The sequence below is a fragment of the Balaenoptera physalus genome (genome assembly GCF_965194825.1).
Source record: "Balaenoptera physalus genome assembly, chromosome: 16".
Classification (NCBI taxonomy): domain Eukaryota; kingdom Metazoa; phylum Chordata; class Mammalia; order Artiodactyla; family Balaenopteridae; genus Balaenoptera; species Balaenoptera physalus.
Window position 1 is genome coordinate 25,419,486 of NC_138898.1, and position 25,166 is coordinate 25,444,651.

Below are 25,166 nucleotides of genomic sequence, written 5' to 3' on the forward strand. Positions count from 1 at the left end.
ACCATTTCTGCATGTGTGTCAGGAAAATATATAGGTATATGTCTGTAATTTGCAGAGACTATCTCTGGGCTTTTTAATCGGTTGCCTCATGAAGGGACACTGAATGGCTGGGGCAGAGGAGGCACTTTAAAAATTATGCACCCTTTACATGACTATCTAATCAAAACAAACAAAAAAAAGTAACTTAAATAAAACAGCCAATTTCTTCCCCATCCGCAGATATGAAAAGGCAGTTCTATTTAAAACAGCAAACATTTACTAAGAACAACTTAACAATGCCCGGCACTGCCACTGTGGTCTGGTACCGCAGTGGAGTGAAGGCATTGACTGAGCTCCTCCCAGTACCCACCAGGTCCAGGGCTTACTTGGGTTGACCAGGTTCTTGGCTGCAACAGACGGGAAGCAGAGCCTGCCCTTGGTTTCCTTTCCCAGGCTGGAATGAAATGTTTCTTTTCCAGCTGTCTTTTCTTCCTCTGCTTCCAGCTGAATCCATGCCAACAAGAGCCCCCTTCTGCCTGAGCAACCATGACAGCACCCTGGCAACTCAGATGACAACAGAGGTCTGGGGGCTGGGGTCTTTAGTGGGGAAGTGGGGGGGGGGGGAATGCCAGCAGAAACACACTTTTCAGGGTTTCTCCAAAGTAAGAGAGAAAACCAAACCAGCCTCCTCTCCTTTTAGAATCAGAGACACATGAGAGAGTTGTAAAGACAAACCACCTTCCTTACCCAAATGGCAGCAAGGGATGGAGGGCAAGAGGAGCCACAGGAAGCTGGCGCCTTTCTGGAAAAAGACAATCTTGCCTTAGTCCACAAAAAATCTAGGCACAGAACCTCAGAGTCCTGGAACCCTATCGCATATCTCCATCTTCACACTGCCTGTAATTTAACTAGAATGCGAGCTCCTGGGAGGATGGACTGTGTCTCTCTATCTCAGCATCCTTGGTACACAGTAGGTGCTCAGTGAGGGATGGTTGGCTGGACAAACACACTCTTGGGGAATAAATCCAACCTTGTTTTTACAGAGGAGGAAACTAAGGCCCAGGGAGGTTCAGGCACAGAGTTAAGTGCTCAGTAAACCCCCGCTGAGCCAAAGCCTGGTGGAGGGGTGGGCCTAGGACCAGAAACCAGGTCTCCAGTCCTTTTCCACAGGTCCTACCGGGGCTGGGAAAGAATGGATGAGCAGGAGCAGTGAGCTCTACCAGGGACGAGGAGAAAAGTGCAGGGGCAATTGTTTTCCTAAGGACCAACCCCCTCAAACTCCAAGCCTTTGCACACAGACCCTGCCTCCCTGGCCATAGGGGTGGAGTAGGCTTGTGATGCAAGCTGGGCTGCAGAACAGCCCCTCCTCCATAAGTGATTGGTCTAGTCATGAGCACATGACCCAAGCAGCCAATCAGATTCCTTCTCCAAAATCTGCTAGGAGATTCCAGAGGAGAGAAATGGGGGTAGAAGGAGGTAGCGATTCTTTTACCCCCAGGATCCCAGGCTATAAGCCAGAGCAGGCTGTGGTCATGGCCCAGACTCACGGGAAGTCAGTCAGTAAATCAATTAATCAGCAGAAAGAGACCAGCTCCACCCTGCCCTTTCCCACAGTCATGGGTCAACAAGTCCCCCTTCACCTGCAACTAAAACCAAACTGGCCATTTCAGGAAATGAGGTAGAACAGAAAAATGGCAGGGGAGAGAATCTGGAGCAGGGATTCTCAACCTGGGTTCCAGAATCCCTAACACGACAATGCAACATTTCCTATGTACTATATGTGTAGTTTTCTGAAGCACTTACTGGATTTTCAAAAGGATCCATGACCCCCAACGAGTTAAGAATGAGGGAGCTAGAGCAAAAGGAGACAGATATTCCCAAAGCCAGAACCTCCTGGACCTATCAGGAGTTCTTGATTGGTCCACCAAGTTCTGCAGGTCAACTTCCTTACTATTTCCATCTCCCAACCCAGCTGCCCTGAATTTCCTCCATGCCTTTACCACTGCAACAGCCTCTGCACAGATCTTACTGCCTCTAGAAAGATAACAACAGAACTGACATTTTCTTCTAGCTATCCTCTGCCCTCAGCAACTTTTTTTGTGTGTGTGTGAACTGGGTTACCCCAAGTTCTCAGTAGCGTGACCATACATCCTGGTTTTGCGGGACAGTCCCAGTTTTTATCTGCTGTACCAGAGTAAATATTAATGGCATCTGCTTCTCCTCTCATAAGTGTCCTGATTTGGATGATATAAGGTCACCCTACCTCCCAGGATGAGAACCTCTCTGTTTCCTTTTCTTCCCAGTCACAGATCCTGTCCCATGGTGGGGAGATGCATACAGGGAAGGTTCTGAGGCTCAGAACAAAAGGAAAGTGAAGCTGAAGTGCATCTCAAGAGGACAGGGCCATTTCCTCCCCTACATGCACCCTGCCAGCCACCTAGGTCAGGGGGATAAGGTGGGAGTTCGGCTAAAGTCCTGTTTCCTGCCTCTTATTTCTACACTCATTCTCCCTGAGAAGCTAGGTGGTCAGCAATCCCCACCTCCTCTCCTGTAACCATTTGTCACACCTCTCAATTCTGGCAGACCCGGATCAAGGCTGGAACATGAAAGGCAACCTCAGACTCTCCCTCCTTAAGGGCTCAAAAAGCCTCTCTACCCACACACAGATCATCGGCCTAAGCCGCAGCTTCTAGCTCCTCAGCACACCGAGGGAAGGCCCCTCCCAGCAGCTGGAGCAATGAGGACCCAAGAGCAAGAGGACTGTGTCCAGGGTAGGGCCCTGTGGGGTCAGCTGGGTGTGTGTTCTTGGGGGCAAGGGGACTGTGTTGGGTGCTTGCTCACTAGGCTGCGGACTGCGGTGTGTGAGCTGGGGAAAGGAGGGGGAGGGGAGTGTGTGATGGGGTTAGGGGTTGCCCCCTCCGGTCCCTTCTCCACTTGTCACCAGTGGTCTTTCTTTTGTTTGTTTTCTTTTAAACTTATTTATTCATTTATTTTTCACTGCATTGGGTCTTTGTTGCTGTGTCCAGGCTTTTCTCTAGTTGCAGCGAGTGGGGGCTACTCTTTGTTGCAGTGCGCAGGCTTCTCATTGCGGTGGCTTCTCTTGTTGCAGAGCACAGGCTCTAGGCGCATGGGCTTCAGTAGTTGTGGCTCATGGGCTCTAGAGCGCAGGCTCAGTAGTTGTGGCGCACGGGCTTAGTTGTTCCGCGGCATGTGGAATCTTCCCGGACCAGGGCTCGAACCCGTATCCCCTGCACTGGCAGGCGGATTCTTAACCACTGCACCACCAGGGTAGTCCACCAGTGGTCTTTCTAAACACAGACTTTAACATTTCACTACCCTGCCAAGAAGACACTATACCGACTTTCATTCTCTGCAGCCTCATTAGGCTTCCCGTTCTCCCCAAATGCTCTTCTCATGCTTCATCTGGCTACCTTCCACCGGTCTTGCAGGGCTGCCCAGGCAGTAGCTTCTTGATCACACCACTCCCCCAGGCCAGGCTAGGCCCCTTCCCCTGCGTGCTCCTGCACAGGCCCTCACTGAAGTGCCCGAAAACACTAACACTGTGCTGTAGCTGACATCCCCCTAGACAGCCCAGTGAACCTCCTGGGCACAGTCCCTGACATAGATGAGGTATTCAAGCCCAAGCGTCATTTGAATGAATGAGGGGGAAGCGATGTCTACAGTCTGGTCAGTCACTCTGCCTCAGCCAGTGGTTTTCAAGGACCCCTGGGCTTAAGGAAAATGTTTTAGAGGTTCTTCAAACAACCAAACATTTTCTACCAAGCCAGAAGGGTTTAAACTGCCCAAGGACCTGCCATCATTGCTTCTCCACAAGAGTTTATTTGAACCATGTCTAGCTGCTAAAAAAGTTCGAAAACTACCTCAATGGACTAAAAATCCCCAACAACAGCCTGAGATCCTGACAACTCTGGGAGAGAGCTCTAATGAGATTTTTATCCTTGCCAGATCTCCACAGGTCTACCTCCAGGGTCAATGCGAGAGGAAAGAAGGAATCTGTTCCTGGCTCTGAGCGCCTGAGAATATAATACAAAGAATGATAGCTTCTCTATTTCTGTTCTTTGCAAAGCTTCTGAACAGATATGCTAATAATGGCTGGGAAGGCCTCTTCCTTATACCACCCCCCCGACTCCAATGCCTTTTATTATTTTGTGATTCAAGTCAAATCTCACTGCAATTAACTTCTTGGGACTAGCCAAATTCTAATGCTGGAATGAAATTCATTTTTATCAACAACTGCTTCAAACAACTGGGCCACAATCAGGTAATCCTGAGGTACCATAATGTAGGAGTCAGGCAGACTTGGGTCCATATGCTGGCTTTATTGTTTACAATCTGGGTGAGCCTTAATTTCCTCATTTATAAAATGGTTGGGACTTCCCGGGCAGTCCAGTGGTTAAGACTCCGAAGTTCCACTGCAGGGGGCGCGGGTTTGATCCCTGGTTGGGGAAGTAAGACCCTGCATGCCGCCCGGTGCAGCCAAAAATTTTTTTTAAATAATTAAATAAAATGGTAATAAGACAATATCCTGGCATGAACTACCATGCCTATCACCTGAGAGAGGCTCAGCAAACATTAACTGAATCAGAATTTATATGAGGGGAAAAAAAAAATCCCATTTCAGAAAGTACCATAACAGTCACTCCTAAAAGGCTTTTCCCAAGACTTATTACGTGGCTGACCTTGGGCAAGTCACTTAACCTCTCTGAGGCTCACAGTCCGTATGTGTAAAATCACATCTGCATCTCACGGGGCAATAAGGCAGCACATGCAAGATACCTGTGTAGCACAATACATAATAGTGGATGCTCAATAAATCTTCATTCCTTTCCCCTTCAAAATGGACAGAGTAGAAACTGAGACTCAGAAAGCTAAGTAACTTCCCCAAGATTGCAATTAGAAAGTAATGGAGCCTGAATTCAAACCCAGTTTTTCTGACTCCAGAGCCCTTATTATTACTCCTCCCATTTTACAGATGAGGACACAGGTTCAGAGAGGACAAATAGCTTCTCTTAACGGCAGACATCAAATTTAAGCACCTTTCTGCTCAATGGTTAATCCTGGCCCCCCAAAATTCAAAGAGTAAAAACAGATCAGGCACAACAATGTGAATGTACTTAATGCCACAAAATAGTACAATTACAAATGGTTTAAATGGGGACTTCCCTGGTGGCGCAGTGGTTAAGAATCTGCCTGCCAATGCAGGAGACACGGGTTCAATCCCTGGTCCGGGAAGATCCCACATGCCGCGGAGCAACTAAGCCTGTGCACCACAACTACTGAGCCTGCGTTCTAGAGCCCGCGAGCCACAACTACTGAGCCCGCATGCCTAGAGCCCGCGCTCCACAACGAGAGAAGCCACCGCAATGAGAAGCCGCGCACTGCAATGAGGAGTAGCCCCCGCTCGCTGCAACCAGAGAAAGCCCGCGCACAGCAACGAAGACCCAACACAGCCATTAATAAATAAATTTTTAAAAAATGGTTTAAATGGTAAATTTTATGTTATATATAATTTACCACCAAAAAAACCCCCAGATGGGTTCATGAGCTTGCTATCTGGTCTTCCCTCTTGAACACTGTAGCTTATAACCATATATGTGAGTGAGAATAATAAAAGTGGAGGACTAACTCCAAAGTGCACAGAATTAGCAGAAACTGAAAATCACCTCTATTCCCTTAAACAATACACAACAGTACTAGACTATATTCTGCTTATTTATTAAAGAATGTAAAGAAAGGAATGTCAAAAAGCAGGCTTCCTATCAAGGAAAGCAATATGTACCTCAAGTGTCCCCAAGTAGTCAATTAGAAAACAAAAAGGAGGATAAACAATAAAGATTCTCCAGCCAATTAATATCCTTAATCACGGCCACAGCAGCCCCCAAGCCCCCTTGCTGTGGGGCTCCCAGGTCCTCCCCTCAGATGACTGGCCGCCTTCCCTGCCTCTCCACTCTCACCTCCCCATCCGCCTTGGCACTTTGGTTCTCCTGCTCCAAATATGGGGAACCATGCAATGCACCGGCCACTCTGTTCACTGCCTCACCACCACTCTCTCCCAGCGAAGCTTCCTTCCAAATCCTGCTGAGCACTCACTCCTCCAGAACATCTTTGTAGTCCACCAGATATGAGACCTGGTTCTGGTTCCAGCTCTGGTCAAATCAAAGTTTTAGTTTCTCCATCTGTAAAATGAGGGTGGGGAACAGACCCAGATGATCTAAGTCTCTTATGTTTCCAAGATACAGTAACTCATCAGATTCTGAACAAGGTTCAGCCAGACTAAGGTATCTGCCCCTCTTTCCTTCCTCGCTACCATTTACACATGGACCAAGATATAGCTCTGTCATGTTCAGATGTCCTGGCGTGTTATCTCTTCATGATGACCTTGTCTCAGGTATTGCTTCACTACTTCAGGAGACTCTAAATTTAAAGAAAGGAATCACCTTGTGTCTACTTTGGAATGGCCTTCTCCCCTCCTACCAACCAGAGCCATATGCCTTTATTAGTAATTAAAACAAAACAAAAACTTGCTTCTCACACATGAACAAAATCAGACAAGTCCGTCTTGGGTCTGTTTTCACTTAAGAGACAGAAAATTTCTATGTTTTAACTATTCAACCAAGGGGGACAGAGAAATTCAGGCCAAAATTAACTCACATAAGACCTGTAGCCTTATGAGTCTTAAAACCCAAGAGAGAAGGGAGGTCAGCTCCTAAGAGCCTGGGGGCCAAAGCAGTGGAGCGGGGAGTGCCTCTTGGTTTTGCTTTCCTCCACACTGCCGAGCTCTCCCCTGCTTCCCAGCAGAGAAGGCAATGCTGAGCAAACCCCATAGATGTGGATTTTCAGCTGGGCCTGCACCTCTCCAAGTTCCCAGCATGGCCTGAGAATGCAAACAACTGGCCGAGAAGAGACTGAAAGTCCATAATCCGGCCCCTTTCCTGTATTTCTAGATAGTGAGGGAAGTGGGGAAAATTGTGTGTCTACATAAATACACACATCCTCTCCTCTCCCAGCAAGAGGCAGCCTCTCTCCTCCAAGCTGCCTCTCATGGCCCTTCTCTTTCTCCCTTGGATTCTAGTCATAATCCCTGACAGGTTGTGAGCCAAGACAGGCCAACACTTACCCGTTTCTGTACTCCCAGCACAGAACCCTGCACTACTAGGTGTTTAGGAAACATACGTTGAATGAGTAACAGAAGGAAAATATAATGGCCTCTGAGATTCTTAAAGAGGCCAGAGTAGACAAATACCACTCTCTTCTCAAGTCCTGAGATACTATAAAAATCAAGACTGCTAGAGAGCTGGAAGTGTCCAATATCTTGATCTGGGCGGTGGTTACGTTTGTAAAAGTTCACAAAGCTGTCTAATTAAGACTTGTCTGCTTTACCATAAACAAGTTATACCTCAATAACTTGAAAAGAAGAAAAAATCAGGAAGCACCAAAAATTACTATTTATGTGCCAACTCTTTCCTAGATCTCTTTATAGACTTCCTAGCCCTCCAGAGTCCTGTAAAATGGGCCAGAAGTAGGACTCATTCAGACCCCTGGCACAGGAGGACCCTGCGAGGCAGAGAAAGGCAGCCTGGTTACACAGAGTGTCAGGAATGCAGCAACAAAAAGACCCTGAGGTCTGGAGCCTCCAGGCAGCCCACAAAACCACCAACAGCCAGTTATAACTCAAAAGAAAACAACCCTCTAAAATAGTAGCTGTCTACTCCATCTCTCCTGTCAGCCGGCTTTCTTTCATGGCAACTTTAATTTTATTTTCAAAACCATTCTGGCAGGGCTGGGAACATGCCACCGCAGCATTTGTTGAGAAGCAGTGAGGCACAACTCACTGGAATGAGGCGATAGGAGCTATGGGTTCCAGTCCCAGGTTGGCTTTCATGAGCTGTGTCACTTTTAATAGGTCACCAACCTCTCTGGACCTGGGATTTCCCTCTGTACACAGGACAGATGAGCTCTAAAGTTGTGTGATTTTCCAGAACTGTTTAGGAGACAGGAATGTAATGTGAAAGTTAATAAAAGGGACAGAACTGTTTTAATGGGCACTAGTAGACACTTGAAGTTTTAAAGGCCTTAATTTAGAACCAGGTGGGTAAATGTCTTACATATCCCTAAGAGACGTAGCCACTCGTGGTGGTGCCAGATTTACACTAAGCACAGGAGGCCTTTGCAGAGAAGGCCATGGCTCTCCCTAAGACTACAACTACATCTACAACTGCCATCCTAAAGAGTAGATTTAATTAAAATGACTCAAGTCAGGCCAGCCCTTAGTAGCTGGTTCCTTTCTCCACTCCCCTCACACAGGAGACAAATCCCCTGTGTCCCCAAAGGTGGGTCGGTGAGGAAGTCAAGTCCTACCACAAGGAAGCACCCCCAGTATGTTTAACTGGTCAGTGCTGAGTTTTTGTCCAGCGGGGTTTGAACCTGCTCAGCCCCAGCAGAAATCTGTGTCTCTGATTTGCCAAAAGGCTGGCAGTCTAGTCAGAGACAGGCTACTGATCCAAATGAGGAGATGCCCTCCAGCATCTGTGCTGTTCGCCTGGATGGAGGCTCAGGGGATCAGCTAAAAACCATTATTCAGCTCTGGCCTCTGAACCAGGGAATCAAAATGGAAAATGTCCAGCACTTTCTACAAAATAGTCTGTGGCTTCCCCGACTTTTACAATGAGCAGGGATGTACCCAAAGCGTTAACAGACAAAATGAATGCTGAGCTACTCCATCTTTTCTTTTTTTTTTTTTTTTTTTTAATTAATTAATTAATTTATTTTTGGCTGTGTTGGGTCTTCGTTTCTGTGCGAGGGCCTTCTCCAGTTGCGGCGAGCGGGGGCCACTCTTCATCGCGGTGCGCGGGCCTCTCACTATCGCGGCCTCTCTCGTTGCGGAGCACAGGCTCCAGACGCGCAGGCTCAGTAATTGTGGCACACGGGCCCAGTTGCTCCGCGGCATGTGGGATCTTCCCAGACCAGGGCTCGAACCCGCGTCCCCTGCACTGGCAGGCAGATTCTCAACCACTGCGCCACCAGGGAAGCCCGCTACTCCATCTTTTTACACAGCAAAACTGCTTGGAGCAACACCTGCTTCTCTGGCAGATCACTGTAATATGGCACTTGTTGACTCAGAGAATGTTAGAGCAGGAAGGAATCTTAGCATTCTTTTAATCTGCCCTTCTCATTTTATTGTGAGAAAACAAATGCCCAGAGTTGGGCAGGCACTTGCCCAAAGATACCAGTGGACAGACTCACAACTAGGACCAGGCTGCTCTAAGTCCTAGGGCTCTGTTCAACCAACCTGCATGCAGGGAGCGCCCAGGGAACAGGCAAGATAACAGGAGGCCGGGAGCTCAGGAAACAGGGAGGAAAAAAAGAGTTAGTTCAGATTCTTGTGATTAGGATAGGAGAGCCCAGGCTGAACCTGAAACGTATGGCCTCAGAAACAGAGGTCCTTGTCATCAGCAAAGAGAGTAACTAGTTCTCTCTTGGCTCAAAGATAAACAAAGGAAAGATTAAATAACCACAAAAATCACAACTAACTGAGTGAGCCAGCCAGGCAGCTGAGGGTGAAATGCCCAATATGAGGCAGCAAAGGACCTGATGAGGCTGGGTCAAGCTGGTTTAGGTCGGAAATATTTATTTGCCTGCTTACCTTCGGCATGTAATCTGAGATACTCTCAGAGTGGAAAAAAGTTGCTACTCTGCCTCTACCCAGCTGTCCAGGATGTGCTGGCCTTCGGAAAAAGCAGAAGGGGAACCAGGAAGAAGTAATGAGAAAAAGGGTGGTGAGCCATGTGTCTTCCCTTATAAGGAAACAGCCCCTATACCTACCTCATTCCTTCAAGTAATAATGGGTAGAAAGCCTACCAATGCGAAACCTCACCGGGTGCTGCAGAAAGATGGCTGCTGGTCCCCAGCACACTGCTCTCTAGACAGACTGTGTCTATCTGGTATGTGCCTCACTAAATTGAGCCTAACACAGATTCCTCAGCTTGGCATCCAGTGCCTTCTTAGGGAGGCCACAGCTTACCTTTCCAACTCTTACTCCACCTGAGCCACCACCGCCCCTCTCCCACACCCCATAATGCTCCCACCCCTCCCATATATACACAGTGTACACTAATCTCAGTACCTTGGCTCCCACAATCCCCTCTGCCTGGAATGACCTTGACCCCCTCCTCTGTCCCAAATCCCGTTCATCTGTACCCCATTCAGCTGTGTCCTATACAGTCCCTTCACATGGAGTCTTTCACAGCAGGCACTCAAAATGTTGGCCACATTGGGTGGGACTTAATCTAACAACCCTTGTCCTTTTCCACCATCATCGGACAGAAACAAAGAGCTCCATCCTGGGATGCCAACTAGAGTCCCAGCTCCTAAACCTTAGAGTAGCTGGCTCTCTTTCAGGGACTATTTGTGTGGCCTGGCCTCTCTGCCTCTTATCTCTGAAATAAGAGTAATAGTCCTTGTCAGAGAAGCTGAGTGCCTCGAGATGAGAGGCTTTGGAAACACAGATTCTCAAGTTCAAGGCCATTATTTTAAACTCCCCTTAGACCCATGCGCCATTTACCAACTAATGCTAGGAACCTAAAGCTGTTTCCAGCCAAATGCCTCTTCTTGTATCACAAATGCCCCAGTGTATAGCTGTTGAGAGAGCTACAGTGAGGACTCTGAGTAGCCTGTTGACTTTTTATTTCCACAGAGCGTGGAGACTTCCATCTCAAGTGTGGCGACAGTTCATGGTTTCAGGAAAAGCCTGGAGTTTTAGGCCTGTTGTTCTCTCAAATCTCATGGTATAATTCATCAACTGGTTCCCAGTCTATGATTGTGAGCCCATGGGGTTCACAGTTATCATTCCACTGCTCTGTGAATGCGCCGACCCAGCACCGCCTGCACTAAATGATGAATATATTGCACAATAACAAAAACAACCGCCACTTGACCATGTACTACTGTTCATGTCAGACACAGTCCTAGGACGAAGACACAAAATAGTGGGTATTCAGTAAATACTGGTTGAACGGAATAATGTACCTCTCAATTAATGGGTACTAAAAGCACAACTATTATCACGTGATCGTACCGAATATTTTTTGGATCTAGATAAGGGTCCTCCAACCTGAGAAGACTGAGGGCCTCTGGGATGATGAAAGAAGTCTTGGGTAGGAAGGATTCAGGTCTGGACACTATTACTAGTTACACTCCCAGAAAGCAGAGCCAGGATGCCCTGAGCTATCTCTAGACCTTGGTTTCCTCAGCAGAACAACAAAAAGGTAGGATTAAAAGCACTCTAACAGGAAATGCAAATGAAACTACAATGAGGTACTACCTCACGCTGGTCAGAATGACCATCATTAAAAAATCTACAAATAACAAATGCTGGAGAGGGTGTGGAGAAAACGGAACCCTCCTACACCGTTGGTGGGAATGTAAATTGGTGCAGCCACTGTGGAGAACAGTATGGAGGCTCCTCAAAAGACTAAAAATAGAGTTACCATATAATTCAGCAATCCCACTCCTGGGCATATATTCAGACAAAACTATAATTCAAAAAGATACAATATACAGACTACTATATATAAAATAGATAACTAATAAGGACCTACTGTATAGCACAGGGAACTCTACTCAATACTCTGTAATGGCCTATATGGGATAAGAATCTAAAAAAGAGTGGATATATGTATATGTATAACTGATTCACTTTGCTATACATCTGAAACTAACACAACATTGTAAATCAACTATATTTCAATAAAAATTAAGAAAAAAAAAAGATACACGCACCCCTATGTTCACAGAGGCACTATTTACAATAGGCAAGATATGGAAACAACCTAAATGTCCATCGACAGATAAATGGATAAAGAACATGTGAGATACACACACACACACACACACACACACACACACACACACACACACACACACAATGGAATACTACTCAGCCATAAAAAAGAATGAAATAATGCCATTTGCAGCTACATGGATAGACCTAGAGATTATCAGGTCAGGGATTAGTAGATGCAAACTATTATATAGAGAACGGGTAAACAACAAGGTCCTACTGGGAACTACAGTCAATATCCTGTGATAAACCATAATGGAAAAGAATATGAAAAAGAATGTATATATATATATATATATATATATATATATGTATGAATCACTTTGCCGTACAGCAGAAATTAGCACAACATTGTAAATCAACTATACTTCAATAAAATAAATTAAAAAACAAAAATTAAAAAAAGCACTCTAACAGGTCCTCCCAGCTCTGCTCTTTAAGATCCCTTACCCTTAGGCCAGCCTCTGAAGCTCTAGAGCTGTACCTGTGTGGCTTCACCAACCCTAGAATAGTGGTCCTCAACCCTAGGAGCTTTTGGCCCCCAGGGGACATTTAGCAGTTTTTGGAGACATTTTTGGTTGTCACAACTGGGGGATCAGGGGGTGCTATGGACATCTAGTGAGTAGAGGCCAAGGGGGCTGCTAACCGTCCTGCAATGCACAGGACAGCTCCCCACCACAAACAATTATCCAACCCAAGATGTCAATAGTGCCGAGGCTGAGAAACACTGCTCTAGAGACTGCTGAGAAAAGAAGCTTACTGCTGTAAAATAAAGGCTGGGGAATGCACAGTGCCCATGTTGTAGCGGACTGTGAATGAACGAACACAGTGAATAAGGGCTCTCAAACCATTCCAGACACGTACGAACGGCCTCCTCTCCATCTTCTCTCTGGCACTAGTCCCACTGTGTATAAGATGATTCAGTCACTCTAAGAACCTGAAACCTTATCCTCCTCCACCCAACCCATACCCATTACTGACACACAGCCTTTCGAGATTGAGCATAAATAAGAGGGAGCCTGAATGGTGCACGATGTGGCAGGAAAGCACTAGACTTGGAGCCTAATGAAGGCTAGCCTTGGCTCAGACCCTAGGGAAACCACTTAATTGCTTTGAGCCTTAGTTTCCTCCTCGGCAAAGTGGGTTAAAATCACTTTGCCCCATCTGCCTTTTAAAGCTTCTCTGAGTTTCAAAATAAGATCATGGATGTGAAAGTGTTTTGGAAGCCACAGAACCCAGCACAAATGTGAAGTACTCTCCTGCAGAATAACAGGTGCTCATACTCCGGAGGGAATATTGTAAAAATTAATTTCCAATAACAAGATTTTGTCCACTGGTGAGTTATAAGCACTCCAGGTTATGGAGTCCTGGCCCTATGGAACACCAAAGATACTAGAGCCCACCGTGATGCAGCCCACCTCAGGATGCCCAAGGCTCCTGGGTCAGCCCAGTGAATCAAGTAATCTGAACCTCAGCTTTCTCATCTCTAAAATGGGGGGATGGGGGGAATAATACCACTTAATACATGAGGTTGTTGAAAAGATCAAACGTGATCAAGTCTGTAAAGTGCATGGCATTTCCCAAAGATGGGGGGGAGTATTTTCATTTTCTGAAGATTTTTGTCCTGAAAAAAATTTTTTTGCTTCAAAATACTTTTTTAGAATGATGAAAATAACTTAAGAAAGGGTGTTTTCTACAATGCCATTTGTCCTTTACACCTCCAAAATTATCTCTAAAATCTAAGCATAAGAAGGGTTGTCAGGAACTTCCCTGGTGGTCCAGTGGTTAGGACTCCGCGCTTCCACTGCAGGGGCACGTGTTCGATCTCTGGTTGGGAACTAAGATCCCGAATGACTCGTGATGAGGCCAGAAAAAAAAAAAAAGAAGGGTAGTCAGCAGCCGCCAGCCCTTCGGCCCTGCCTCCTAAGAGCAACAAGCTGAATGCCAGGCTGATACCAGCTCCCTCTTTGGCTATGGCCACAGAGGGCTATCAGCACCCACTACAGCTCAACACCCAAATCTTCTAAGCAATCTGCAACCAATTACTGCCCTTGTGCAAGATTCTAAAAGGAGAAAATGCTCTGGAGAGGTGAAAGCAACTGAGCCAGCTGATGGAAAATTAAGAAACTAGTCTAATGAGTTCTGGGGACACTGAGCTGATCAAACTCCTCACCCAAATGGGGAGCCTTTCAGGTTGCCTCATCTGAGTAGCAACTCCTCTTCAAACCTCTGCAGAGAACAGCAGCCGCTACACACGTGTGCAAGTCTTGTGTTTGCTTTTACAACTATCAGGTCTTATACATGTTACAAGCCTTACACAGATTACAAACAAAGAACTTACAGTTCCTGCTTTAGCAGACAGTAAAGAACCCACTCCTCAGGTTTATTAGTTCCTACTTCCTTTTGTAGGAAGTAAGACAACTGTAAAGCAAATTGTAAAGCAAAGTAATAATCATCAGAATAAGCTGCACTTTAAATTTAATATTCTAAAGCTAATTATTTTATGACTAGACTAAGTTAAACATTTATCCATTCTTACGTCCCCACCAAAGGGGCTTCTGATTCAAATAAAGTACTTTTTAAAGGTACTGCATATATCCCCATGTTCCTGGTTTTCCTTCTCAAAACTTTTCCTATTAATTCAAAGTTTCAAGCACTCACACATTTTGAGTTCCCTACTGCTTTAACATTCTACCACTCTCCAAAATAACTATTTAACAAAACACAGATTCAAGTAACACACACACACAGAGCTATTTTGACTCCCTCCACTGCATATCCTATTCTCTGAAGTCTGAATATGCTTCTAGAACAGATCATACTGTACCTTGATTGTATCTGTTTACTTGTCTGTCACTCTAGCTAGATTATGAGCACCTCAGAGGCAATGACCTGTCTCCACCTGCATGTCCCCAGTAAACTAGGACAGTATCTGGCACACACCTCAAGTTAATATATATTTATCAAATGGGTGCATGAAGGAAGCGAACATTTCTAGCAACCCTCTTTTAAAATGGACCATCTGAAATGCAAAATGAAATGCAAATGTCTATTGGGATCTCAACGTCAGAGTCCTGAAAGTGTACAATATCCAAATTCGTTTCAAAACCCCTTCCCTCAAATATACTCTACTCTTTACTCAACACAGCTAGAAGAGAGCAAAAGTTCTTCTGCAACTTCCAGTTGTAACTCTAGAGCTGAGGTGGTGCCCGTACCAAACAGGAAGTGCTCGCACCCAACCCCCACCTCTCCCCACCCGGTCACTGCCGACTCCTTTAAGGCCTAACGCAAAAGGTCACACTGTCATCCCCAACCCTAAACTGGGGCAAATCTCCCCAACTCAAATCTCCACCAAGCTACATTTAGGGTGTTCTTGCGGTTGGCACTAATGGCCAATTTTGGACTTTAATTACTGCTCTCCGAGGTTTATCCCCCCACCAGGAGTTGGGCCTCCAGGAAGCAGGAGTGTAAGGCAGGGCCTCACACTTCAGCAGAAAACCCTGACTGGGTAAATGTCTGAACTCCTGCTTTGGGACACACAGAGCCTCATGGCTCTGAGCAAACTCAACTGCCCTGATTGTTCAACAGGAGAAAACTTTCCTCAGCAGGTTGTGCTGTGCCTCAAGCTCCAGGGCAAGCATCCTAAGCAACCTGGTGCTTGATCCTGGGGTGTTTTGTTTTGTTTTGTTTTTTGGTTTGTTTGGTTGGTTTTGAGGGTGAAAAGGAGATGACAGAGCTCTTTGCTGGGTTTTAACCCAATTAGGAATCCTGCTCAAAAATTCACTATCACCTTAAAATCCAGAAAAATGTCATTTTACAGAATTAAATAGGGCAAATTTGATGATGAAATTTCCTGTTTCACCATCCCACCTCACTCCCTCTCCCCTAGCTGAGAAACTCCTTGCATTTTCTAGCTTGACTTTATCCATAAAGAAACACTCCTGAAAGAAACACTTTACCTAGGATGGTTCTAAGACTCCAATCAGAAAATGTATGGGCTGTTTAGTCAGGATAACTTTTTCCTCTGAGAGAGCCACAGATCTGTCCAACAGTAGGATCCACTGCGCCAGGCTGTGTCTTTTTCACTGCCTGGAAATCCACATGGCATCTCAGATGGCTCCTAACACAGAACAGGCACTCAGAGAACATCTGTTCCTCCTGATGCAGAAAACCGGTGGATCATAACAGTATCAATGCCATATAAACAGAACAGGAAACAGTCACAAAGCCACTGAACCAAGAAATCAGAACTCACTGAAAAATAATTTCTGGTGGAAAAAGATATGACTTTAAAAAATTCACTTCTTAGCCCACTCCAGGTGGAGTTATCTCCTCACCTGGGGTCCTTATGGCACTCTACACAAGCTCACTGGGTGAAAATTCTTTCTTCACCACCCCACCAGGCAGTGGTGCTCCCTGAGGATGGGAACTACCCCTAACCTATCACCAGAGTTGTTGGTGCCTGACAACCAGTGGGTCCTCATGACCAACAGCTTTACTGAATGCATGTCAATTATCTAGATGGCTGGCTTCTTTCATGAAGAAGGCTGCTACCCCATCATGAGGACATGTGTTCAAGTTCTTTTTCTTTTTCTTTTTTAATATTTATTTATTTATTTGGTTGCACCAGGTCTTAGTTGTGGCAGGCGGACTCCTTAGTTGCAGCTCGCTGGCTCCTTAGTTGCAGCACGTGGGCTCTTTAGTTGCGGCATGTGAACTCTTAGTTGCAGCATGCACATGGAATCTAGTTCCCTGACCAGGGATCGAACCCGGGCCCCCTGCATTGGGAGCGTGGAGTCTTAACCACTGCACCACCAGGGAAGTCCCTCAAGTTCTTTTTCAAGGGAAGGAAGGAAGATTTCCACTGAATTCTCCAACCATTCTGTGGCCTCATCAGATTACTGAAGGTATTTGGGAATAGGCTGAGCTGGATAAGAGTTCAATCTTTGAGCCACAAAATGAGTGAGCAAATTAGCCAGGTAGACAGCATCCCTGAGTGTCCAGGAAAGAATACTGGCATGGACATATGAAAAATGCCCAACATTCTCATGTAACCCCTACAATAACTATAGAGAGCTGTCTCTTTAATGTGCATACAAACCACCTGGAGATCTCATAAAAATGCAGGTTCTGCTTCAGTAAGTCTGGGTGGGGCTTGAGAGTCTGCATTTCTAACAATTTCACAATGTTCCCACAGACCACACTTTGAGTGGCAAAGTTTTGTTGTTATTGCTGTTGTTTTTAACCTTTTTAAAAATTGAAGTATAGTTAATTTATAATGCTGTGCTGCTTTTTGTTTTTTTAATTGAAGTATAATTGACCTACAACACTATATTAGTTCCAGGTGCATATATAGTGATTCAATATTTCTATATGTTACAAAATGATCACCATGATAAGCCTAGTTATCATCTGTCACTACACAAAGTTATTACAATATTACTGACTATATTCCCCATGCGGTACATCTCCTCTGACTGACTCATTTATTTTTATAACTAGAAGTTTGTACCTCTTAATCTCCCTCACCTATTTCACTCATGCCTCCCATACCCCTGCCCTCTGGCAACCACCTGTTTGTTCTCTGTATGAGTAGCAAAGTTGTATAGTAAATAGTGCATCCTGTTCTTGCAGCTGAAGCAGCTGATGCTCAGAGACAGGAGGAGACTTCCACTAGCAAGCAGAGGTGGAATGTGAACTCAGGGCTTCTGATCCCAAACCCAGAGACTTTTCTACCATACCATTCCACTAATCTTTTCAGCTAAACATCCAGGACCATGAAGATGTGTAGCTTTCCCGCATCCCTCAAATAAGCCCTCCCGCCAGCTTTGCCATGTAAGGAAGAGGGAGGAGGGAAAACTAGAAAGAGAAGCTATGGGTGAATCAAGCCAGCCAGATGCTCTTGTTAAGAACTTAAATCATTCAATCCTTCAGCTAAGACTCCTTAAGAAGGACCAAACAAACTTCAGGCGCTCCTAGATGCTCATTCCTTCACCAATGAAAGGCCACAGGGAAGTGTAATTGTTTAAAACAAAAAAAAACAACTGTGTCAGTGATATGGGAATTATCAGGGCCTTACAGCACACAGAACCAAATTAATTCCTAACAAACGCCTAGTCCTGTGTGTGCTGGGCTGTGCTGCTCAGACCTCAGCCGGCATATTCAGAATGGTCAGCTCTGCCCACTCCACACCTTAAGAGCAAAACTGATGAACAGGAGCCCACCCAGAGGAGGGTAACAAGGAAAGAACAGAAACACCAGGCAAGGAACCGTCAATGGAACAGAGAAGACCTGTTGAGACGTAAGCCCCATTTTCCTTGATCTGTCTTCCCAAAGGGGGATTAGACTTGTTCTCTGTGGCCCCAAGAGGCAGAATTAGCAACCTGTTTTCCCAGTTGAAGAAAACAGTTCACCACTGTCTAGTTAGTGTCAGAGCTGGGATCTGCCCGTGAACCTTCTAACTCCAGATCCCACATTCTTTCCTCCAGCCCAAACTGTTTCCCTACAGAGCTACCACCCCAACCTGTACCAGAGGTAGGCACTACAGGAAGACAGATCTCAGTTCCAAATAAGAAAGGTGATTTCATAGTCAGAGCTGTCCAAAGACAGACTATGCTGTAGCGTGGGAGGATAGAGCACCTAATACAAATCCTATCAGCAGAGAGGTTCAATCAGAGGTTAATCACTTGGCAGGAATACTGCAAAGGGAATTTGGGCACTGGATGGGTGACTGGGTGAGATGAACCTGCCACCCCTCAGAGATGAATTAATCTCTTCCTGCTGTATTTTCCTCTAACACTTCATTTGTACATAGTTTGCCTTTCATCAGTTACTTGTACATGTGTGTGTCATCTTCACTGAACTGTAAGCCCTTGTAGTGTCTTATCCATCTTCATATCCCTTATTGTGCCTAAGACTATACCTGGGAAACCAAGGAAACATTTACGTGCCTCCTCTGTGCCGGGCACTCTGGTATGCATTCTGTACATATCACCTTATTCCGTATCCTCACAAGAACCCTAAGAAGTATTGTTATTACTGCCTTTTTATAGATGGGGAAACAAACTCAGAGGATAACTGCCAAGGCATTGCTGGTGAGTGGTGAAGCTGCCACTCAAACTGGGAATCTTCTACTTACACCATCATGCTGCCCTCCTCCTAGAAGGAACTGAACAAACGTCTGCTGACTTAAGCCAAACACCTTAAAAAACAGGCCAGTACTATATCCAGCTAGGTCTGTTGTCGTTTTCTGCTGCTATGCTCAAATTTTCCTTCTAATTATAACCATCCATTCTCAAAGTGACCAATATAAAGTTGTTGTTTTTGGATATCCTCTCTCTCACTTTTTCAAAGACAGTGGCAGAGCAAGAGGACCAAGGTTTCACAAACCTTTCCTACCCAAAGGAATCCCTCAAGGCCCCAAGAACTCCACCCCCTCCTCCCAGTAGACCCTAGCTCCATCTCAGGGCTCTGGACCACTGTAAACAAATCAGGTCCTGGCTTTCTGCCCCAGAGGTATATGGCTCACACACATCTTCACAGGCTCTTCTCCAGAACCTCGTTCTCCACACTCAAACCCAACGCAGGGCAACTCAGAACTTCCCTGAGCAAAACAGTCTAGCTCACAGGTCCTCACATATAGCTAAACTTCCAAACAAAATCTATCCTGAATTTCAAATCACATTAGAAACCTACTGGCAGGCACTTAAAAATATTTAATCTTCCTGCCAAATGGGGCAAAAAAAGATTTTGTAATTTGAATCAGAGGCACCAGCATGTTTGGACAGCCAACGCATAGGCTTCTCTGACACTCCATCTGTCTTCAGAAGTAAACCAAAGCCAATCTGGCCAACCATCTCTTTAAACAAGAAACTTAAGCATCACCAAGGGAAATCCTCATTGCTCAGTTCCCTGGGTGGGTTTCGGGTTTTCCATCCCCGGGCCTCTGGGATAGGAGATACTGCTGGTACACGCACCATTAAGATGCTGTGCTTTTCAACCTGACACCTTGATTGCAGAGAACCAAAAAGCCACATTCACTATAAATTTAACTTATTAAGATGTCTTCCCATGTGTTAACATTTTAGAGCAACTTTATTAAACATGAGAGAGCCACCCCGGCTCCAGCAATAAGCAGGACTTAATGAAGATATATTTCCCATGAGCGTCTGGCCTCTCTGCATCCATCAGACATTTTCAACTGAACCTAAACTAACCTGTAAATGAACTGATTTGCATTCATAAACCCAACAGAAATATACCAGTTTAGGGTGAGATATCCAATCTCCATTTTCCAATCTCACACAATTCTCTTGTTAAACTAAAATATGATCCTTTCTACAACCTGGTTTCATCTTTATTAAAATGGGAAAACAGGGAAATCTGAACCACCTAGGGTAGATATTTCATAACTAGTTACAATGCCTTAAGAAGAAAATAATCTTTGATATATGATCACCTTTCTTAAGGAGAACACCAACTGGGCACTGTTTGGAAAGGTACCAAAAAAGACCTAAACTGGGGAGATTTTCGTCAGTTCACCTATACTGCATTCCTGGTTCCCATCTATTTCTCAGTGAAAGAACTTTTCCACTTGACCAAAGAGGTTTGATCAACAATAACTTTATCAGAAAAGGAAAAAAGTATACTTACTCAATATCCACAATGTGCCACACTCTTTCATATATTGAGTATTATCTTAGTTAATCCTCACCACAGTCATGTGAGATGAATATTATTTCCACTTGATAGTAAAGGAAAAATGACAATATTTAAGTGCCTTGGATGGCAGGGCCTGTGTCTGGTTTCTCTATATTCCCAGCACTAAGCTCCAGGCACTGAGCATGGGACCTAGGACACAGTTTAAGAGCCTGCCACATGCTTAAGAATGAATACATCGCTAAAGGAAACAAAAAGAAATTTGGAAAAAATATGCAATCCAAATTTTGCTCTAGGCCCCTACCTGAAACCACTGCCTGGAACACACCTGCCTGATGCAAATAATCTACTTGAGCAGCAGAGGTTTGTTTCAAAGGACAATTTATCATCTTTCCAACATCTACGTCACAAAAATAGCATCCACATTTGGCTACACACTTCACAGGGCAGGACCTAGTCCTGTCTCACTTCTTTTTCCCCCCGACTCAGCACCACACCTTGCACAGGTGGGTGTTTAATGATCTGAGTGATGACAAAGGTTATGATGATGCCTTCAGCCATCATGGGAGTAAACAAAACACAAGATGCCCACAGCCACCAGAAGAACTGGTCTCTGAGTCAAGTTACATCCTCTCTCCAGCCTCATTTTCCTCTCCGGACAATGTGAATAACAGAACATACCCCCAAGACTGTTTGCAATCATTTAATAAATACTTACTGAGCATTAGCTACATGCCAGCACCGTGCTAGATACAGGGGACACAGCAATGAACATGACTATCACATCCTGCCTCATGGAGCTCAAAGTCTCGGTGGATATCATGAGACTCCTAAGAAAAAAGGAGTTTTACAAACTTCAAAGGACTCACAATTATGAAGAACTGCTCCTCCTCTGAGTTTCTGAAGTTGGTTAATGGCATCACCATCCATCCACTGTCCAAGCTGTAAACTTGGGACTTGTCTTCAACTCCTCCCTCTCCTTCATCTTGCCCACAATTCTGACCAATCACCAACCTTCTTTTGATTCTCCTTCAGAAAAGTCTCTGATATGTATTACTTCTCATCTAGTTTTCCATGCTTCTACTCTAGGCCCTTTGTTCCCACCTGAAGAGTCTCCTTGTAATAATGATAATGGCAACCATTTATTGAACACTTACCATATGGCAGGCATTCTACTAAGAGCTTTGCATGCATAACATAATTTAATCTAATAAGGTAGATACTAGTACCCCTATTTACAGAGGAGGAATCTGAGGTACAGAGTAACCTGCCCAAGACACACAGCTAGTGACAAAGCTACAGCTCAAGTGCACTGTCCATGAGATTCTACCCATATTGCTTACTGGATTCCTGCCTCCAGTCCCTTCTTGGTCAGCTGACACTCCTTCCTTTATTGCTACTGCTGCAGTGCTCTTTCAGAAATCCAAGCTGGTCTGTCTCTTCTGCTTTAAGACAGCCTATGCTCCTCACCATCTCCAGGTCAAAGTCTAAAGGCTACAGGTCACTCCCCAGTGTTAACCATCTGCTGTCCTGCCCCACAGACTCCCACCAGGAGATGCTCTCACTCAGGGCTCCCCAAACTCCTTGCTGACCCACTTCACATCTCCTTCCTCAGCCAAGCCACCTTTGCCCTTTCCCCTCCAGACAAGAATATTCTCCTCTGCAGCCTGAGCCCCACGTACACACTCATGTTTCAGCACTGACTGGTATGTTTCCTTCCCTCTCTTCCTCCTCCCTCCTCCTCCTTCTCCTCCTTGTCCTCCCTCTCTCTTTCTCTCTCTCTCTCTCACACAAACTCAAAAAACAAACAAACAAAACAAAACAAACAAAAAAACCCACCATACACACACTTCCAATCCTGAGTCCCTGGAGGGCAGGCACAGTGTTATTTTCATCTCTGATCCTCCAAGTCCCAGCACAGCTCAAGTCAGTTAGTAACTAAATGAATGGTATGTTGCGGTGTTAACACCTCTGAGCACTATTCCTATAAGCAAATAAGACCTTCCCCGAGAGGACACTAAAAAGAAGGGCAGTAGCTCCTGTCCTCTCAAGCAAACGCAAGAAGACAGACTGCTTTCCAAAAAGTTATTACAACTAGCTGAGATTGGTCCTCCACAGTCTGCTGGCAGCCTCTCTCCAAGCCTCTTGAAAGCCAATTAATCACCTCTAAAACGGTAGAAACAAAACTGCTCCAGACCAAAAGACCACAGGAGAATTGCTCTCTCAGTTCGGAGATGATGTAAACTGATGCCCTCCTCCACCCGGCAATGGGCAAAGCATTCCCCAAATGCAGCCTGGTCAAAACACTGACTCTAAATTACCTCTGTGAACAACAGAGGATCCTGACTGAGGGAGAGTCATCACAGAAAAATGCCAGAGACAGCAAAATCTAACCCTGCTCTCCATCTCCAGAGCTACAACTGGACTCCAGGCCACAAATGTACGGCTGCCTCTGTCCTCACTGGTCTCCCAGCTCCCATTCTCACCCCCCACAGGTCTACTTTCCAAAGAGAGGCCAGATGGTGTTTTTAAAACTATGTGAATGATAAGGACACGTGTAACACCCTCCAACAGCTTTCCATCCACTTGGAATAAAATCTAAACTCTTTACCAGGAAGTTCAAAGTCCACCCCACACCCACTTATTTTATACCACTCTCCTCTTCAATCACTACATTCCAGAAACAGAGGTCTTCTGTTTCTTAAAAGAGGCCAACCTCCGGGCGTTTTTCTATGCTGTCTGCTTGCCTGGAAGGCTTCTCCCCTAGATTTCTACAGAGCTGGTAAGTTCTCAAGGTTCAGTTCAAACTTGACCTTTTCGAAGAGGACTTCCCCTGACCACCCTATCTAAAGTGACACCCCTTCCCACCCCATCACTCCCCATCCAATTTTTTTTTTAGCACTTTTCATCACTAGACAAAATTTTCTTCATTTATTTCTCTGTCTTCTCCCTCATTAGGGTGGAAGCTGCATTTTGTTCACCCTGTGAATATAGTGCATGCAGTAAGCCCCCAAAAAGAATGTCCAGAGTATCCACTGACTATCAGCAAAGGAGCATCCTCAGGATGGGTTATTTTGTGCTTTTGTTAAAATGAAGAAAACATCTATTTAACCCCTACTGTATACTGGGCACTGTAAATCCATATCTTCCTTTCAGAGGTAAATTCACTAGCTCAAGGTCACACAGCTAGTGACTTGCGGACTTCTGAGTTAAATACTTGTTTGTAAAGCTCCTAAACCCCTCTCACCTTTCCTCCTTCTCAGGGGGAGGGTTGTTACGCTATGGCTCACTCTCATATTGCCATAACAACGAGAAAAATCAAATATTCCTGAATTGCTTTACAGTTACTAAAGCGTTTTCACATTCACCTCACTTAAGAAGAATACAAAGCACTTGCCCAGAAAGCCATACAACAGTAAGTAAAGTGCCTCAGAGTTCAATATCCCTGCCCTGAACCACAGTGGGGACTGGGGGAGGAGTCGGGGCCAAAGGAGGAATGGAATCCTTATTTCTGGTACACAGGGACTGGGAAGCGGTGAGTCACCGGGTAAAGGCTTGCGCTACGTGAAACTCTGATAAGGCAACAAGAAGTGAATCACAGGGCTGGAAGGCACCTTAGGCCTCATGGAGGCCAAAGCCCGGCTGACGGATGGGGAAAATGAGGCTCAAGAAGAAAAGGAACTTGCTCAAGCTCACTCAGCAAGTGAATAGAGCCCGAACCAGGGGGTCTCCTCTCCCCCAGTCCCTTTTTCTCTCCATCCAGGCGGCTTCTTAAGAAGAATTCTGAGTCAGGGGGATGGGGAGGGACCAAGGACTGCTCATGTACTCCATAGAGGGGTCGGGAGAGGGTAGGGGTGGGACCAGGAAGGACACAAGTGTCAGGATGGAGGGCAGAAATGAGCCAAGGAGGCGGCGGCAGTATCTGGGAAGGTGGGTGAGGGCAGGCCAGAAGGAGGAGGAAAAGGCGGAAGAGAAACGAATAGAGTGAGGGCGGAGGAAGGAGGAAGAAGTGCTGTGAAATTAGAGTCGAAAGGGCCTGGCAGAATGGGGAGAGCCTGAGACGAGACGGCTGAAATAGCAGTCTGACGATGGAGGAGTCCAGGGCTCCGGGAGACACTGAAGGGAGTCAGACGGGGAGGGGTCCCGGACCGGGAAAGGCAAGGAAGGGAGTCTGACGGGATAAGAGTTCCAGAACCTGAGCAAACACTGGGGCAAGTCTCACGAAGGTGGAGTCCGGGCCAGAGGAGTCTGAGGGGGCCGGGCCGACTCACCGCGCTTGTTTTTGGTGCCGTGCTTCTTGGCGGCTGTCAGCTCCTGCTCGATCTTCTTCTCCAGGAATTCCTGCTTCTTACTTAGCATCTCCTCCGTGTCCCGAAGCCTCTGGATGGCCTCCTGGGGGGTCGGGCCGCCCTTGCCGGCCTTACCCCCTCCAGCCCCGAACAGCTTCCCGAACACCGACATGGTTGCTGCTCGCCGTGCCGGCCTGCGCCGCCCGCTCCGGCTCGGCTCGGCTCGGCTCCGGCGCCTTCTCCCAGCTCCCCGCTCCGCCGCTCCCTGCCGCCGCAGGCCTCTCCGCCACCTCCGCCCCGCAGCTGCGCCCGGCCGCGCCACCTACCACAGGCCCCCACGCCCGGCCCGGCCGGCGTCAAGGAAACACGCCACTGACTAC

General features: G+C 46.0%; 1 protein-coding gene and 1 long non-coding RNA gene across 3 annotated transcripts in view; both read right to left on the reverse strand.

Annotated features, from left to right (window-relative positions):
* The window catches only part of CHMP4B (charged multivesicular body protein 4B), a 47,820-nt gene extending 22,677 nt beyond the window's left edge, over positions 1 to 25,143 (reverse strand). Inside the window, exon 1 of one of the 2 annotated variants that reach the window (XM_082432253.1) lies at positions 24,769 to 25,132. In XM_082432253.1, the coding sequence (XP_082288379.1) occupies positions 24,769 to 24,958 (190 nt within the window). In that variant the 5' untranslated portion in view covers positions 24,959 to 25,132. Of the gene's footprint in view, positions 1 to 24,768 lie in introns of both variants that reach the window. The other variant, XM_082432254.1, reaches the window with a different exon arrangement.
* The window catches only part of LOC309646203, a 441,930-nt gene that overhangs the window by 344,535 nt on the left and 72,229 nt on the right, over positions 1 to 25,166 (reverse strand). The gene's annotated exons all lie outside the window — the stretch shown is intronic.